The sequence below is a fragment of the Bufo gargarizans genome, chromosome 2 (genome assembly GCF_014858855.1).
Source record: "Bufo gargarizans isolate SCDJY-AF-19 chromosome 2, ASM1485885v1, whole genome shotgun sequence".
NCBI lineage: Eukaryota > Metazoa > Chordata > Amphibia > Anura > Bufonidae > Bufo > Bufo gargarizans.
Genome location: NC_058081.1, coordinates 634788334 through 634803418, shown reverse-complemented (window position 1 = coordinate 634803418; position 15085 = coordinate 634788334). Strand labels below are relative to the sequence as shown.

The 15085-nt window shown below is 46.0% G+C and overlaps 1 protein-coding gene across 1 annotated transcript in view; it reads right to left on the bottom strand.

Annotated features, from left to right (window-relative positions):
- Positions 1 to 8157, bottom strand: part of LOC122926231 — a 70140-nt gene extending 61983 nt beyond the window's left edge. The window contains exons 1-2 of the mRNA XM_044277603.1: positions 7920 to 8157; positions 7360 to 7818 (exon numbers count right to left, since the gene is read on the bottom strand). Coding sequence (XP_044133538.1) covers positions 7360 to 7818; positions 7920 to 8104 — 644 coding nt within the window. The 5' untranslated portion in view covers positions 8105 to 8157. The remainder of the gene's footprint in view (positions 1 to 7359; positions 7819 to 7919) is intronic.
- Positions 8158 to 15085: the final 6928 nt, after the last annotated feature.

Genomic DNA, 15085 nt, shown 5'->3' with positions numbered 1-15085 from the left:
AGTGCAGGCCCGGATGCATCCCAACCTGCACCTGGACCTTCGCAAGCACGATCAGCGACCACATCCACTTCCGTGTCCCAAAGCAGCTTACAAATATCTTTACCCCAGGCATTTGAACGCAAGCTAAAATACCCAGCCACCCACCCACAGGCCATAGCACTAAATGTGCAACTATCCAAATTACTGGCCCTGAAAATGTTGTCATTTAGGCTTGTGGACACTGAGGCCTTCCGCAGCCTGATGTCGGCAGCTGTCCCTCATTATGCAGTGCCCAGCCGCCACTATTTTTCACGGTGTGCCGTGCCCGCATTACACCAACATGTGTCCGTAACATCACACGTCCCCTGACCAACGCAGTTACTGGGAAGGTACACTTAACCATGGACACATGGACAAGTGCATTCGGCCAGGGACGCTACATTTCCCTGACGGCACACTGGGTGAATGTTGTGGAGGCCGGGAGCGAGTCATACCCTGGGATTGCACAGGTGCTACTGACGCCAAGGATTGCGGGCCCCACGTCGATCAGGGTTGCCGCCAGCACCTACGTTAGTGGCTCCAACCCCCACTTCTCCTCCTCTGCCTCCATTTCCACCTCCAAATTATCCGCGTGTAGAACCAGTCAGTCATCAGTTGGTAGTTGGAAGCAGTGTAGCACTGCAGTGGGGAAGCGGCAACAGGCCTTGCTGAATCTGATATGCTTAGGGGACAAACAGCACACCACCACAGAGCTGTGGCAGGGCGTAAGAGACCAGACTGAGCTGTGGCTCTCGCCACTCAACCTAGAACCAGGCATGGTTGTGTATGATAATGGTCGTAACTTGGTGGTAGCTTTGGAGCTCGGCAAGCTCACACACATCCCATGCCTAGCCCAAGTCTTAAACTTTGGGGTTCAGCGGTTTCTCAAAACCTACCCCAATTTGTCTGAGCTACTGGTGAATGTGCGCCGTGTGCACATTTCCGCAAGTCACCGACAGCTTCAGCCGATCTGTCAACCCTGCAGCAGCGCTTGAAATTGCCAGCTCACCGGCTGTTGTGTGATGTGAGCACGCGCTGGAACTCAACGTTCCACATGTTGGCCAGGCTTTGTGAGCAGCAGAGAACAGTAGTGGAATACCAGCTGCAACATGGTCGTCGCCTTTACAGTCAGCTTCCGCTATTCACAAGCGAGAAGTGAGCATGGATGTCTGACCTCTGTGAGGTTTTAAAAGACTTTGAGGAATCAACACAGATGGTGAGCGGCGATAATGCTATTATCAGCGTAACCATCCCACTTCTGTGTGTATTCAAACGCTCGCTGCTCACAATTAAGGCCGATGCTTTGCATGTGAAAGAGTTGGAAATGGGGGAAGACATTACACAGGGTGATAGCCAAACCACCCTCAGTTCGTCTTCTCAGCGCGAATTGGACGATGAAGAGGAGAAGGAGGAGGAGCAGGAGACTGTTGCCTCTTCTACAGAGGGTACTACCCATGGAAGCTTAATTTCATCTATTCAGCATGGATGGGCATAAGAGATGGAAGAGGATGAGTAGATTGAGAGTGATCCTCCTGATGACGACAGCAAAGTCTTGCCTGTTGGTACTCTGGCACACATGGCTGACTTCATGTTAGGCTGCCTTTCCCGCGACTCGTGCATTATACGCATTGTAGACAACACGGATTACTGGTTGTTCATTCTTCCCGACCCCCGCTACAAAGAGATCTTCTCATCTCTCATTCCTCTGGTGGAGAGGACGAGCAAAACGGTTCAATACCAATAGATCCTTGAAAAATGTCTCCAAAAACTTCCATCCGACAACGCTGGCAGCAAAGTCCGTAGTTCCTTAGCCAACCGAGGAGGGGAGACAAGGGGAACACACAGCATTTCCAAAAGAGGCAGGGCAACACTCTCCAAAGCCTGGGACAGTTTCATGACACCCCGCCAGCACCCTCACCCTGATGCGCGGCCTAGTGTCACAAGGAGGGAAAATTTTTGGAAGATGGTAAAGGAGTACATAGCAGTCCGTGTCAGTGTCCTCAATGATCCCTCAGTGCCTTACATCTACTGGGTGTCCAACCTGTACATGTGGCACGAACTGGCGCTCTACGCCTTGGAGGTGCTGGCCTGCCCTGCTGCCAGCGTTTTGTCTGAGCGGGTATTTAGTGCTGCTGGTAGCATTATAACAGATAAGCGTATCCGCCTGTCAACTAAAAATGCTGACAGGCTGACTCTTATAAAAATGAACAAGGCCTGGATTGACCATGACTTTTTGACTTCACCAGAGGAAAGCTGATGAACATAAAGGCACTTTAAATGTGTTGTTTATAATGTACTGAATACACTGTATTCCCATGCACCCCTTCCACCACAAACAAGGGTATATGGTTGAATCTTCCTTTTCTCATCCTCCTCTTCCATCATATCAACATGCTTATTTGTCACATATAATGCCCTCGTATATATACAGTACAGACCAAAAGTTTGGACACACCTTCTCATTCAAAGAGTTTTCTTTATTTTCATGACTATGAAAATTGTAGATTCACACTGAAGGCATCAAAACTATGAATTAACACATGTGGAATTATATACATAAAATAAAATATACACAAAAAAGTGTGAAACAACTGAAAATATGTCAGTAGCCACCTTTTGCTTTGATTACTGCTTTGCACACTCTTGGCATTCTTTTGATGAGCTTCAAGAGGTAGTCACCTGAAATGGTTTTCACTTCACAGGTGTGCCCTGTCAGGTTTAATAAGTGGGATTTCTTGCCTTATAAATGGGGTTGGGACCATCAGTTGCGTTGTGGAGAAGTCAGGTGGATACACAGCTGATAGTCCTACCGAATAGACTGTTAGAATTTGTATTATAGCAAGAAAAAAGCAGCTAAGTAAAGAAAAACGAGTGGCCATCATTACTTTAAGAAATGAAGGTCAGTCAGTCCGAAAAATTGGGAAAACTTTGAAAGTGTCCCCAAGTGCAGTCACAAAAACCATCAAGCGCTACAAAGAAACTGGCTCACATGCGGACTGCCCCAGGAAAAGAAGACCAAGAGTCACCTCTGCTGCGGAGGATAAGTTCATCCGAGTCACCAGCCTCAGAAATCGCAGGTTAACAGCAGCTCAGATTAGAGACCAATGCCACACAGAGTTCTAGCAGCAGACACATCTCTAGAACAACTGTTAAGAGGAGACTGTGTGAATCAGGCCTTAATGGTAGAATATCTGCTAGGAAACCACTGCTAAGGACAGGCAACAAGCAGAAGATACTTGTTTGGGCTAAAGAACACAAGGAATGGACATTAGACCAGTGGAAATCTGTGCTTTGGTCTGATGAGTCCAAATTTGAGATCTTTGGTTCCAACCACCGTGTCTTTGTGAAATTGAAGGCATACTGAACCAGCATGGCTACCACAGCATCTTGCAGCGGCATTCTATTCCATCCGGTTTGCGTTTAGTTGGACCATCATTTATTTTTCAACAGAACAATGACCCTAAACACACCTCCAGGCTGTGTAAGGGCTATTTGACCATGAAGGAGAGTGATGGGGTGCTGCGCCAGATGACCTGGCCTCCACAGTCACCGGACCTGAACCCAATCGAGATGGTTTGGGGTGAGCTGGACCGCAGAGTGAAGGCGAAAGGGCCAACAAGTGCTAAGCATCTCTGGGAACTCCTTAAGACTGTTGGAAGACCATTTCAGGTGACTACCTCTTGAAGCTCATCAAGAGAATGCCAAGAGTGTGCAAAGCAGTAATCAAAGCAAAAGGTGGCTACTTTGAAGAACCTAGAATATTACATATTTTCAGTTGTTTCACACTTTTTTGTTATGTATATAATTCCACATGTGTTAATTCATAGTTTTCATGCCTTCAGTGTGAATCTACAATTTTCATAGTCATGAAAATAAAGAAAACTCTTTGAATGAGAAGGTGTGTCCAAACTTTTGGTCTGTACTGTATAAATATGCCCTTTGCATATGATGTTTTACAGGGTCGGCTCACATGCAGGCCCTCGCATATAATTTTTTAGAGGGTCAGCTCTCCAGCAGGCCCTCACCTATAATCTTTTTCAGGGTCAGCTCACCTTCAGGCTCTCGAATATAATTTTTTAGAGGGTCAGCTCACCAGCATGCCTTCCCCTACAATCTTTTTACTGGGTCAGCTCACCAGCAGGCCCGCACCTCAAATCTTTTACAGGGTCAGCTCACCATCAGGCCCGCACTTCAAATCTTTCACAGGGTCAGCTCACCAGCAGACCCGCACTTCAAATCTTTTACAGGGTCAGCTCACCTGAAGGCCCTCGCATAAGTTTTACAGGGTCAGCTCACCTGAAGGCCCTTGCATATAATTTTTAGAGGGTCAGCTCACCAGCTGGCCTGAACCCAAAATTGTTAACAGGGTCAGCTCACCAGTAGTCCTTCACCTACAATCTTTTACAGGGTCAGCTCACCTGCAGGCCCTCACCTAATTATACCTAATAAGTAATTTGCGCGCATGCTGCCTTGCTTGCATGTGGTAGCCATAACTGTTTCTCAGGCTCCCTCTCCGGAATCAAACCATGATTCCACTGTTGCCTATGGTCTACATGGTTTGGGCTGAAAATAACATCGAAAGTTGATAGGCCAGACATCCAAATGGATCGTTGCCATCACGGGGATGTGCAATCGTCCCCAGTTTATCTAGAGTCACCAAAGCTGCAGCAGGCCCTCGCCAATAATGTTTTAGAAGTTCAGATCAGCAGGCCCTTGCTCCAAATGTTTTTGACGGTCACCAGCAGGCCATCAATCATATTTTTTCAGGGCTGTGTATGATGCCCTCCTTTATGTGTAACAAAGGGTGTATTAGAGTGCCGGTTACGTAACTTTTGGCAGCCCTTTCACTTAGTGCATAGGCTTTATGAGTGTAGGAGTCCCACTACATGAACAATTGTACCAAAATGTGAATGAGGCCCTCCCTTATGTGATACACAGGTTGTATCGGAGTGCCTCTTCCTTGTAATTTTTTGCAGCACTTGCACTTTATATACAAGTAGGGTTGAGCGAACCCAAACTTTATGATTTTTGGAATCCGGACCCGAACCCGAACAGTTAAGTAAAAGTTTGGGTTCGGTGTTCGGCGATTTTTTGGCGCTTTTTGAAAGGCTGCAGAGCAGCCAATCAACAAGCGTTTAACTGTTTGACCTTAGAAGCCATCACAGCCATGCCTACTAATGGCATGGCTGTGATTTGCCAGTGTAGCATGTGACACAGCCTCTATATAAGCTGGTGTCACGTAGTGCTGCACGTCACTCTGCTGTGCTTAGTGTAGGGAGAGGATGCTGCTGGTGATTTCAGGGAGAGAATATGACAGAATCTGTGATCAGAACTCCAATTGAACTCAGCGATCTACATAGATTTAGTTGTGTGGGTGCAGTGCACAATCTTTTTACCCTGCCCTGAGCCCATTGACAGAAAAAATAACTTTTTTCCGTTTGTTAGGTGGGCAGCGGCGGCCATTTTATGCAAGCTCAGTGAACTAGCACGGAATCTGAGCTTTTGTGACATTCTAAGCTTTAATTACTGCACTAATAATCTGGTTTTAAAAAAACACCCTTTTTGGCAATCTACAACATCTGGTGCATTTGCAGGAATAGTCAGTGTGCAATTTAAGCTAGAAATACAGCCATTATTTTCTGGGTTTTTACAAACACCCTTTTTTGGCAAAATACACAATTTCACAGCCCTTGCTGCATCAGCACATGTTAAATACAAACGTTATATACAGCTTTCATATTCTGTTAGTAAAAAAAAAACCATAGCAATATACAACATAGAAACATAGAATGTGTCGGCAGATAAGAACCATTTGGCCCATCTAGTCTGCCCAATATACTGAATACTATGCAATTTAAAAAAACACCCTTTATTTTGGCAATCTACTGCATCTGGTGCATTTGCAGGATTAGTCAGTGTGCAAATTAAGCTAAAAATACAGCCATCATTTTTTGGGGTTTTTAACCACTTCAGCCCCCCTAGCTGAAACACTCTTACCCTGGGTTCACACCTGAGCGTTTCTGAGACGCGCGTTTTACGCGCGTATTTGTCACGCGTTTTACGCGCGTTTTTATGCACGTTTTTTGCAATAGTAAACGCGCGTTTGTGTGATTGACTGCAGTGTTGTCCAATGAGCAAATATCCCTGTCTATATGAAGTTTGGCCAATTATAGGGCATTGTAGGTGTGAAATTCCATGTGTGTTGGTAGAGTGTGTGGTTTGGAGTCATGGAATGCTATAGACGGCGACGTGTTGCGGCACTTGTTGCAGCTATCGACCTGGAACGCTTGAGGAGAAGGCGGGACAGCGGGCGACGTTTCTGGGTCCATCCTGTCATTGCCAATAGACAGGAGAGGGGCCAGTTCTGGGCACTGTATGCGAACCTCCGTGCCCATGAGGACAAGTTTTCATCCACAGGTTAGTACGTATACGTTGTTGCAATGTTTTTTCAATGGTTAAGCTAAGTGTTTTGTGCTTTTTGTATTGTTAACCATGAACATTTTATTGTTTCCCAGCTTTGACGAGCTCCTGGTGCTGTTGTCCCCTCATTTGCAGCGTCAGGACACCTTCATGCGGGACTGCATCCCACCAGTGGAAAGACTGGTCATTACTTTGCGGTAAGTAGCCTATTATTGTGGCCATTCAAACCATTTGCAGTGTGTTGTGCCAGGATCTGAGTTTTGCCGTGTTTCTCTTGTTGTTTGTGATGTATGAGTGTTTGTGCGGGGGGTATGTGATGTGTATGTTGTCAACGTGTGGCATAGATATCCCATACATGTATCCACATTTGGCCATGTTTTACCCCTCACTTTCAAAAAATAGTCCAAACATTTGCTTCAAATTTTTTATCTTTGGTGAATGTATTAACATCGTACATTTCCAACTAAAATGTGTTAACTCTGTTTAACAAACAAAGGAGCAATTTTTTTTAAACAACATAAAAATATTAGAAACCTTTTCCTATATATGTGACCTTTTTGGCTCCAAAACCCTTGAGCCTGAGAATTTCCCTCTTATAATTTTCAAAGGGTTTCATATTGCGGCCCTGAAAACTCTGCCTCGGGATCCCGCCGTGTCTCTCTGGCTCCGCGAGACTGATTGGCGGGTGGCATTTCAGTGGTGGTGGTGGTGGAGGTGCTTGGGCCCGTGCTTGTAGAGGGATATGGGTATGATGTGTGTTGTGTCTGCCATGTGTCAAGAGGGTGTTGTATGTTACTTTGTGTGTATGTGTGTGCTGGGTATGTGTGAGGGTGTTGTTGTGCATGTTGGGGATGTAGTGGCCCATATTGTGGGCCATATTGTGGCCCATATTGGGGGCAATATTGTGGCCCATATTGTTGCCCATATTGTGCTGGCTGCTGTGGGGCCTGCTGTGGGGCCTGCTGTGGGGCACTGATAGACGTTGGGATCTCATAAGGGATGCAATATTTATCAATGGTCTTAGACACCTCATCCCTTACTTGTGTGACCAGATTTCTGGGCACATGTAGCATTTTCTCCTCTAGACTGATGAGAAAATAGGCATCACTTGTAAGTTTTGGCACAGGATGTGCCAGGGCATCCAGGCAGCCTATTAGCCTGTCCTCATGCCTCTCTGTTCTCCTCCTTTTATGTCGGGGCTGCCGACTTGCCTCTGGGACGGCTGGGACAGTCTGCATGGGGCTCACGAAACTCGGAGTGGGTGGGGGGCCTGGAGGACTCATTGGCCCCATAGATGGTCCGGGCTCACTGTCCATGGTTGTGCCCTCGTCCTCTTCATCGTCATCTAGCGCCTGGCTGGGTTCCCAGCTACTATCGGTGCTGTGAAGTGGAAAATATAGGTAAGTATGTTCCCCATATGAAATTGAATGTATGTCATGTCATACCACATCCTCTCCTCAATGTGTATGCCCTTGACTCACCTCCGCATTTCCGTGCACGGTATCAAAAATGACATCTGTTGGGCATGCACGTAACTGGAGCGTGCGCTTGGGGACGATCCGCTCCTCTGCTCCCTTTCTTTGCGCCTATGGCGGATAAAGGCGTCTTTCAGGCTTTTCCATTTGCCTTTGATAGTGTTGACTATGAAAAAAGAAAAAAAAAACATCCGTTAATGTCTCTTTATTTTCTTACATTTGTTTCAGGTATTTAGCTACCGGACAGTCATTGGCCAGTCTACACTTCGCCTTTCTCATCGGGAAGTCCACAGCCAGTATGGTCGTCCGGGAAACCTGCGTGGCAATTTGGGACGTCCTTCATCCTGCTGTGATGGCCCAACCACAGAAGGAGGACTGGCTGCAAATTGCGGATCATTTTTTTCAATCCTGCAATTTCCCGAACTGTGTCTGCGCAATAGACGGCAAGCACATCCGCGTTAAGAAGCCCATCAGGAGCGAGAGTCAATTTTTTAATTATAAGAAATATTTTTTGTTTGTTCTTTTTGCGGTGTGTGATGCAAACTATTGCTTCAGGTACATTGACGTGGGGTCCTACGGCAGCAGCTCAGACTCAGCTGTTTTGGGGCATTCTGCCTTTGGGCAAATGCTCAATAATAATGAGCTGGACCTCCCGGGGAACACCACACTGCCTGGGACCACTTATCCGGCTATGCCCTTTGTTTTTGTGGGGGACGAGGCCTTTGCGCTGGGGGAGCATCTGATGAGGCCGTACTCCAGCCGGGGACTCTCCATTGCCAGGCGGGTATTTAATTACCGGCTGACAAGGGCACGCAGGGTGGTGGAGTGCGCCTTCGGCATTTTAGCAAACAAATGGCGCTTTCTCCATTCTCCTATTCATTTAAAATTGGAGACCGCCATCTCGGCCGTGAAGGCAGCGTGTGCTCTGCATAATTTTGTACGTGTACGGGATGGCTTTAATTTTGAAGATTCCCTCAGCCATTCCTTGGAGAGTCCTAATCCGAGCGGTGTGCGTGGGACCAGACACGGTGCGGCTGTCCGGGACCACTTCACCGCATATTTTTTATCACCACATGGGGCGTTACCCTGGCAATTGGAAGCCATCTAAGTTTATGTTAATTTATATTTTTCTTCTGAAAAGAGTGTTTCAATATTATTTTATTTTCCATTTTGGTTGTTTATTACTATGCCTAAATTACAAAATTTGAAACGATCTTTTGTGCATTTCTGTTTTTTTCACCTATATAGTGGCCATCAATAGTCGCCCATTAACACTGGTTAAAAATGTGGGCGAAATCATGTGTCCCATTTAAGTGCCCAATACTCGGCCAGTAGAATATAAGCCAATGTGGGTGAAATAACGGATCCCATCAAGGTGCCCAATACTGGCACGTTAGAAACAGAAGCACCTAAAATATGCCAGCCCACCCATAGCCCACAAACAGTCTAATTTGAAAAAGTACACAATATCAATAACAACTTAGGATTCAAATCCCTCAACCCAAAATTAGGCCTACATTTCAAAATGCCACTACATTTGCGGATTGAAAGAGCGCAGTCTGGCACAAGACAGTGGAACCACTGCAAATTGAACATACTGGGCCATTGCATTGTACCAGAATGTGGGGGAGGGTGAACCAGGACAGTACTAAAAACTAAAGGGGTGAGGGGACACTATACAACATGTAATGTGCACATCATTCTTTGTAAACTAAGGCCACTGAGTGCCCATATACAAGAACAGGGATGGTGATGCTGCGTCCCTCTAGCTGTTGCTAAAATCCAACTCCATGCATGCCTGCACAGGCTCCAGCAAGTAAAATACAGCCCAGCATTTGTGGAGGTGGCGTTTGACAGCAGCTAGAGGGCTGCAGGTAGAGCTGGCCAGGGCTATTACATATAGTTGGGACACCACTGCACACAAGGAGTTTACTTTTCACATTAGAACACACATGGAAATACCTTTTCCCTGTTTCACTGTCTTGCTGAAAGTTGTCCAATCTGGCCAGATGCTTTTTGCGATATCCTCCCAGGCCTGCTGCCTGCTCCTCCTATTTTTGTACTTGCCATCCTGCGTATCATACAGGCAGCGTTTGGCTTGCACCAGCCTGATCAGGGTCTCGGTGTCACACACAGACTCCTCCATGCTGGATTCTCTCCAAAACTGTGCTTTGCACCTGGTGTTGGGCCTTTTCCAGCATGTTGCTAAATCCAAAACGCGCGTTCGAACACGCGATTTCAGTGTCAAAAATGCGCAAAATACAAGCGTTGCGCGTTCCCATTGAAGTCTATGGGCCAAAACGCGCTACAAACGGCCAAAAAAAAGAATCAAGAACTTGTTTATGCGTTGGGCGTTTTTCAGCGCGTTCGAACGCGCTGTAAAACGCGAAAATGTGAACCAGTCCCATAGGGAAGCATTGGTTTGCATCGGTTATGCGTTTTACAGCGCGTTCGAACGCGCTGTAAAACGCGCAAGTGTGAACTTAGGGTTAATGACCAGGCCACTTTTTACACTTCTGCACTACACTACTTTCACCGTATATTGCTCGGTAATGCAACTTACCACCCAAATGAAATTTACCTCCTTTTCTTCTCACTAATAGAGCTTTAATTTGGTGGTATTTCATTGCTGCTGACATTTTTACTTTTTTTGTTATTAATCAAAATTTAACAAAATTTTTGCCAAAAATTGACATTCTTCACTTTCAGTTGTAATTTATTTATTTTTTAAACGACATCCATATATAAATTTTTCGATAAATTTATTGTTCTACATGTCTTTGATAAAAAAAAATGTTTGGGTAAAAATAAAAAATAAATGGTTTGGGTAAAAGTTATAGCATTTACAAACTATGGTACAAAAATGTGAATTTCCGCTTTTTGAAGCAGCTCTGACTTTCTGAGCACCTGTCATGTTTCCTGAGGTTCTACAATGCCCAGACACTAGAAAAACCCCACAAAAGACCCCATTTCGGAAAGTAGACACCCTAAGGTATTCGCTGATGGGCATAGTGAGTTCATAGAACTTTTTATTTTTTGTCACAAGTTAGCGGAAAATGATGATTTATTTATTTTTCCTTACAAAGTCTCATATTCCACTAACTTGTGACAAAAAATAAAAACTTCCATGAACTCACTATGCCCATCATGAAATACCTTGGGGTGTCTTCTTTCCAAAATGGGGTCACTTGTGGGGTAGTTATACTGCCCTGGCATTTTAGAGGCCCAAATGCGTGCGAAGTAGTTTGCAATCAAAATGTGTAAAAAATGGCCTGTGAAATCCAAAAGGTGCTCTTTGGAATGTGGGCCCCTTTGCCCACCTAGGCTGCAAGAAAGTGTCACACATCTGGTATCGCCGTACTCAGAAGAAGTAGAGCAATGTGTTTTGGTGTGTCCATTTTTTACAAATTTTGATTGCAAACTACTTTGCACACATTTGGGTCCCTAAAATGCCAGGGCAGTATAACTACTCCACAAGTGATCCCATTTTGGAAAGAAGACACCTCAAGGTATTCCGTGAGGGGCATGGCGAGTTCCTAGATTTTTTTATTTTTTATCACAAGGTAGTGGAATATGAGACTTTGTAATAAAGAAAAAAAATAAATTAAAAAAATCATCATTTTCCGCTAACTTGTGACAAAAATAAAAAATTCTAGGAACTCACCATGCCCCTCATGGAATACCTTGGGGTGTCTTCTTTCCAAAATGGGGTCACTTGTGGGGTAGTTATACTGCCCTGGCATTTTAGGGGCCCATATGCGTGCGAAGTAGTTTGAAATCAAAATCTGTAAAAAATGCCCTGTGAAATCCGAAAGGTGCTCTTTGGAATGTGGGCCCATTTGCCCACCTAGGCTGCAAAAAAGTGTCACACATTTGGTATTGCCGTACTCAGGAGAAGTTGGGGAATGTGTTTTGGTGTGTCATTTTGCATATACCCATGCTGGGTGAGAGAAATATCTCGGCAAAAGACAACTTTTCCCATTTTTTTTTACAAAGTTCGCATTTGACCAAGATATTTATCTCACCCAGCATGGGTATAAGTAAAATGACACCCCAAAACACATTCCCCAACTTCTGAGTACGGCGATGCCACATGTGTGACACTTTTTTGCAGCCTAGATGCGCAAAGGGGCCCAAATTCCTTTAAGGAGGGCATTTTTAGACATTTGGATCCCAGACTTCTTCTCACGCTTTAGGGCCCCTAAAAAGCCAGGGCAGTATAAATACCCCATATGTGACCCCATTTTGGAAAGAAGACACCCAAGGTATTCAATGAGGGGCCTGGTGAGTTCATAGAATTTTTTTCTTTTGGCATAAGGTAGCGGAATTTTTTTTTTTTTCTCACAAAGTCTCACTTTCCGCTAACTTGGGACAAAAATTTCAATCTTTCATGGACTCAATATGCCCCTCAGCGAATACCTTGGGGTGTCTTGTTTCCAAAATGGGGTCATTTGTGGGGTGTTTGTACTGCCCTGGCATTTGAGGGTCTCCGCAATCATTTCATGTATGGCCGGGGAGTTTCTGCTATTCTCCTTATATTGAGCATACGGGTAATGAGATTTTTTTTTTCCGTTCAGCCTCTGGGCTGAAAGAAAAAAATGAACGGCACAGATTTCTTCATTGGCATCGGTCAATGTGGATGAAAAAATCTCTGCCCAAAAAAAAAAGGAGGGGAAAGGCGTCTGCCAGGACATAGGAGCTCCGCCCAACATCCATACCCACTTAGCTCGTATGCCCTGGCAAACCCGATTTCTCCATTCACATCAATCGATGTGGATGAATAAATCATTGCCGGGATTTTTATTTATTTTTTATATACAAAGTGTTTGCCAAAGCATAAGAACACCGCCGCCCCCCTCAGCTCATATGCCTCGGCAAACTTATCTTTTACTGCAGAGGAGAAATCTCGTCTTGCAGCGCCTCATACACCGACTTTTGTGTAATCTGACAGCAGCGCAATGCTTCTGTCAGAATGCACATCAGTGCTGCAGCTAGTCGATCGGTTGGTCCACCTGGAAGGTAAAAAAAGAAGAAAAAAAATGAAAAAACCAGGCCGCAACGCAATAAATTTTATTAACTTTTTAATAACCTTTGAACTTTATTTAACTTTTGGAACTGAACGTTAACTTTTTTGCTTACTGGTGTTTTTTTACCTTTATAGGACAAACCTCTCCTTCCCCATGGGACAATGTGCAAAGCGCAAATCGCCCAAAGATGTGGCGAAGTGCATTATGCACTTTGTCCCAGGTGAAAGGAGAGGTTTGCAGCAGCTGTGTGTGAATGGGCTCTAATAGCCCTGTGTACCTGTCCTGTGAGATGTGATCCCTATGCTAAGTGTACCTGTGTGTGGTACTTCCGGAAACACTCCCCTAAGCATAGGGCAGGGTGGTCAGGGCAGTCAGGACAGAAATAGCGGGTGTCACACCTTATTCCACTCCTGCTACAGACACGACATCTTTTTCGGGGTGACGGTTGGGTTGAGGTACCAGCAACGACATTGGGGAAATGTCGCTCGTGTAGACGGCTAACTACACTGGTGGATGGTGCCACGGAACCTCCTGGATACAGGAGGTTCTTGATGATCTCTTCCTGAAATTTGAGGAAGGATCCTGTTCTCCCAGCCTTACTGTAGAGAACAAAACTATTATATGCAGCCAATAGAATCAAATATACAGACACCTTCTTATACCAGCGTCTGGTGCGTCGGGAAACTAAATACGGAGACAACATCTGGTCATTGAAGTCCACCCCTCCAATGTGAAGGTTATAGTCGTGGACTGAGAGGGGCTTTTCAATGACTCTGGTTGCTCGCTCAATTTGGATTTTCGTGTCTGCGTGAATGGAGGAGAGCATGTAAACGTCACGCTTGTCTCTCCATTTCACCGCGAGCAGTTCTTGGTTACACAAGGCAGCCCTCTCCCCCCTTGCAAGACGGGTGGTAACGAGCCGTTGGGAGAAGCCCGCGCGACTAGTTTGCGCGGTGCCACAGCAGCCAATCTGTTCTAGGAACAAATGCCTGAAGAGGGCCACACTTGTGTAGAAATTGTCCACATAAAGATGGTACCCCTTGCCAAATAAGGGTGACACCAAGTCCCAGACTGTCTTCCCACTACTCCCCAGGTAGTCAGGGCAACCGACCGGCTGCAGGGTCTGATCTTTTCCCTCATAGATCCGAAATTTGTGGGTATAGCCTGTGGCCCTTTCACAGAGCTTATACAATTTGACCCCATACCGGGCGCGCTTGCTTGGGATGTATTGTTTGAAGCCAAGGCGCCCGGTAAAATGTATTAGGGACTCGTCTACGCAGATGTTTTGCTCAGGGGTATACAAATCTCTGGTTGAAGTGGTCTATGAGGGGCCGAATTTTGTGGAGCCGGTCAAAAGCTGGGTGGCCTCTGGGACGGGAGGTGGTGTTGTCGCTAAAGTGCAGGAAACGCAGGATGGTCTCAAATCGTGTCCTGGACATAGCAGCAGAGAACATGGGCATGTGATGAATTGGGTTCGTGGACCAATATGACCGCAATTCATGCTTTTTGGTTAGACCCATGTTGAGGAGAAGGCCCAGAAAAGTTTTAATTTCGAAAACTTGGACTGGTTTCCACCGGAAAGGCTGGGCATAAAAGCTTCCCGGGTTGGCGGATATAAATTGAGTGGCATACCGATTTGTTTCTGCCACAACTAAGTCCAAGAGCTCCGCAGTCAAGAACAGCTCAAAAAATCCCAGTGCCGAACCGATCTGAGCTGTCTCAACCCGAACTCCAGACTGGGCGGTGAAAGGGGGAACTACAGGTGCGGCTGAAGTTGGGGACTGCCAATCAGGGTTTGCCAGCACCTCAAGGATTCTAGGGGCTCTACGGGCCAGTCTGTGCGGTGGCTGCGACTGGGTAACTACTGCATGTGCCACCGTACCAGCTTCAACTGCCCTTCTGGTGCTCGCCACTTCACCATGTTGTACGGCAGTGCTGGTACTAGGTCCAGGATGGGCTGCGCTGCTGGTGTATGCCTCACCACGTAATCCGACAGCGCCAGCCCCACTCTGCTGCCCTTGAAGTGGATCCTGCGCAACCTGTGGTCTAGCGACACGGGGCCGGGTGCGCCTGGTGCTATCAGGGACCTCAACCTCCTCGTCCGTACTTTGGGTCAGACTGCCACTGCTTTCTACAGGTTCATAT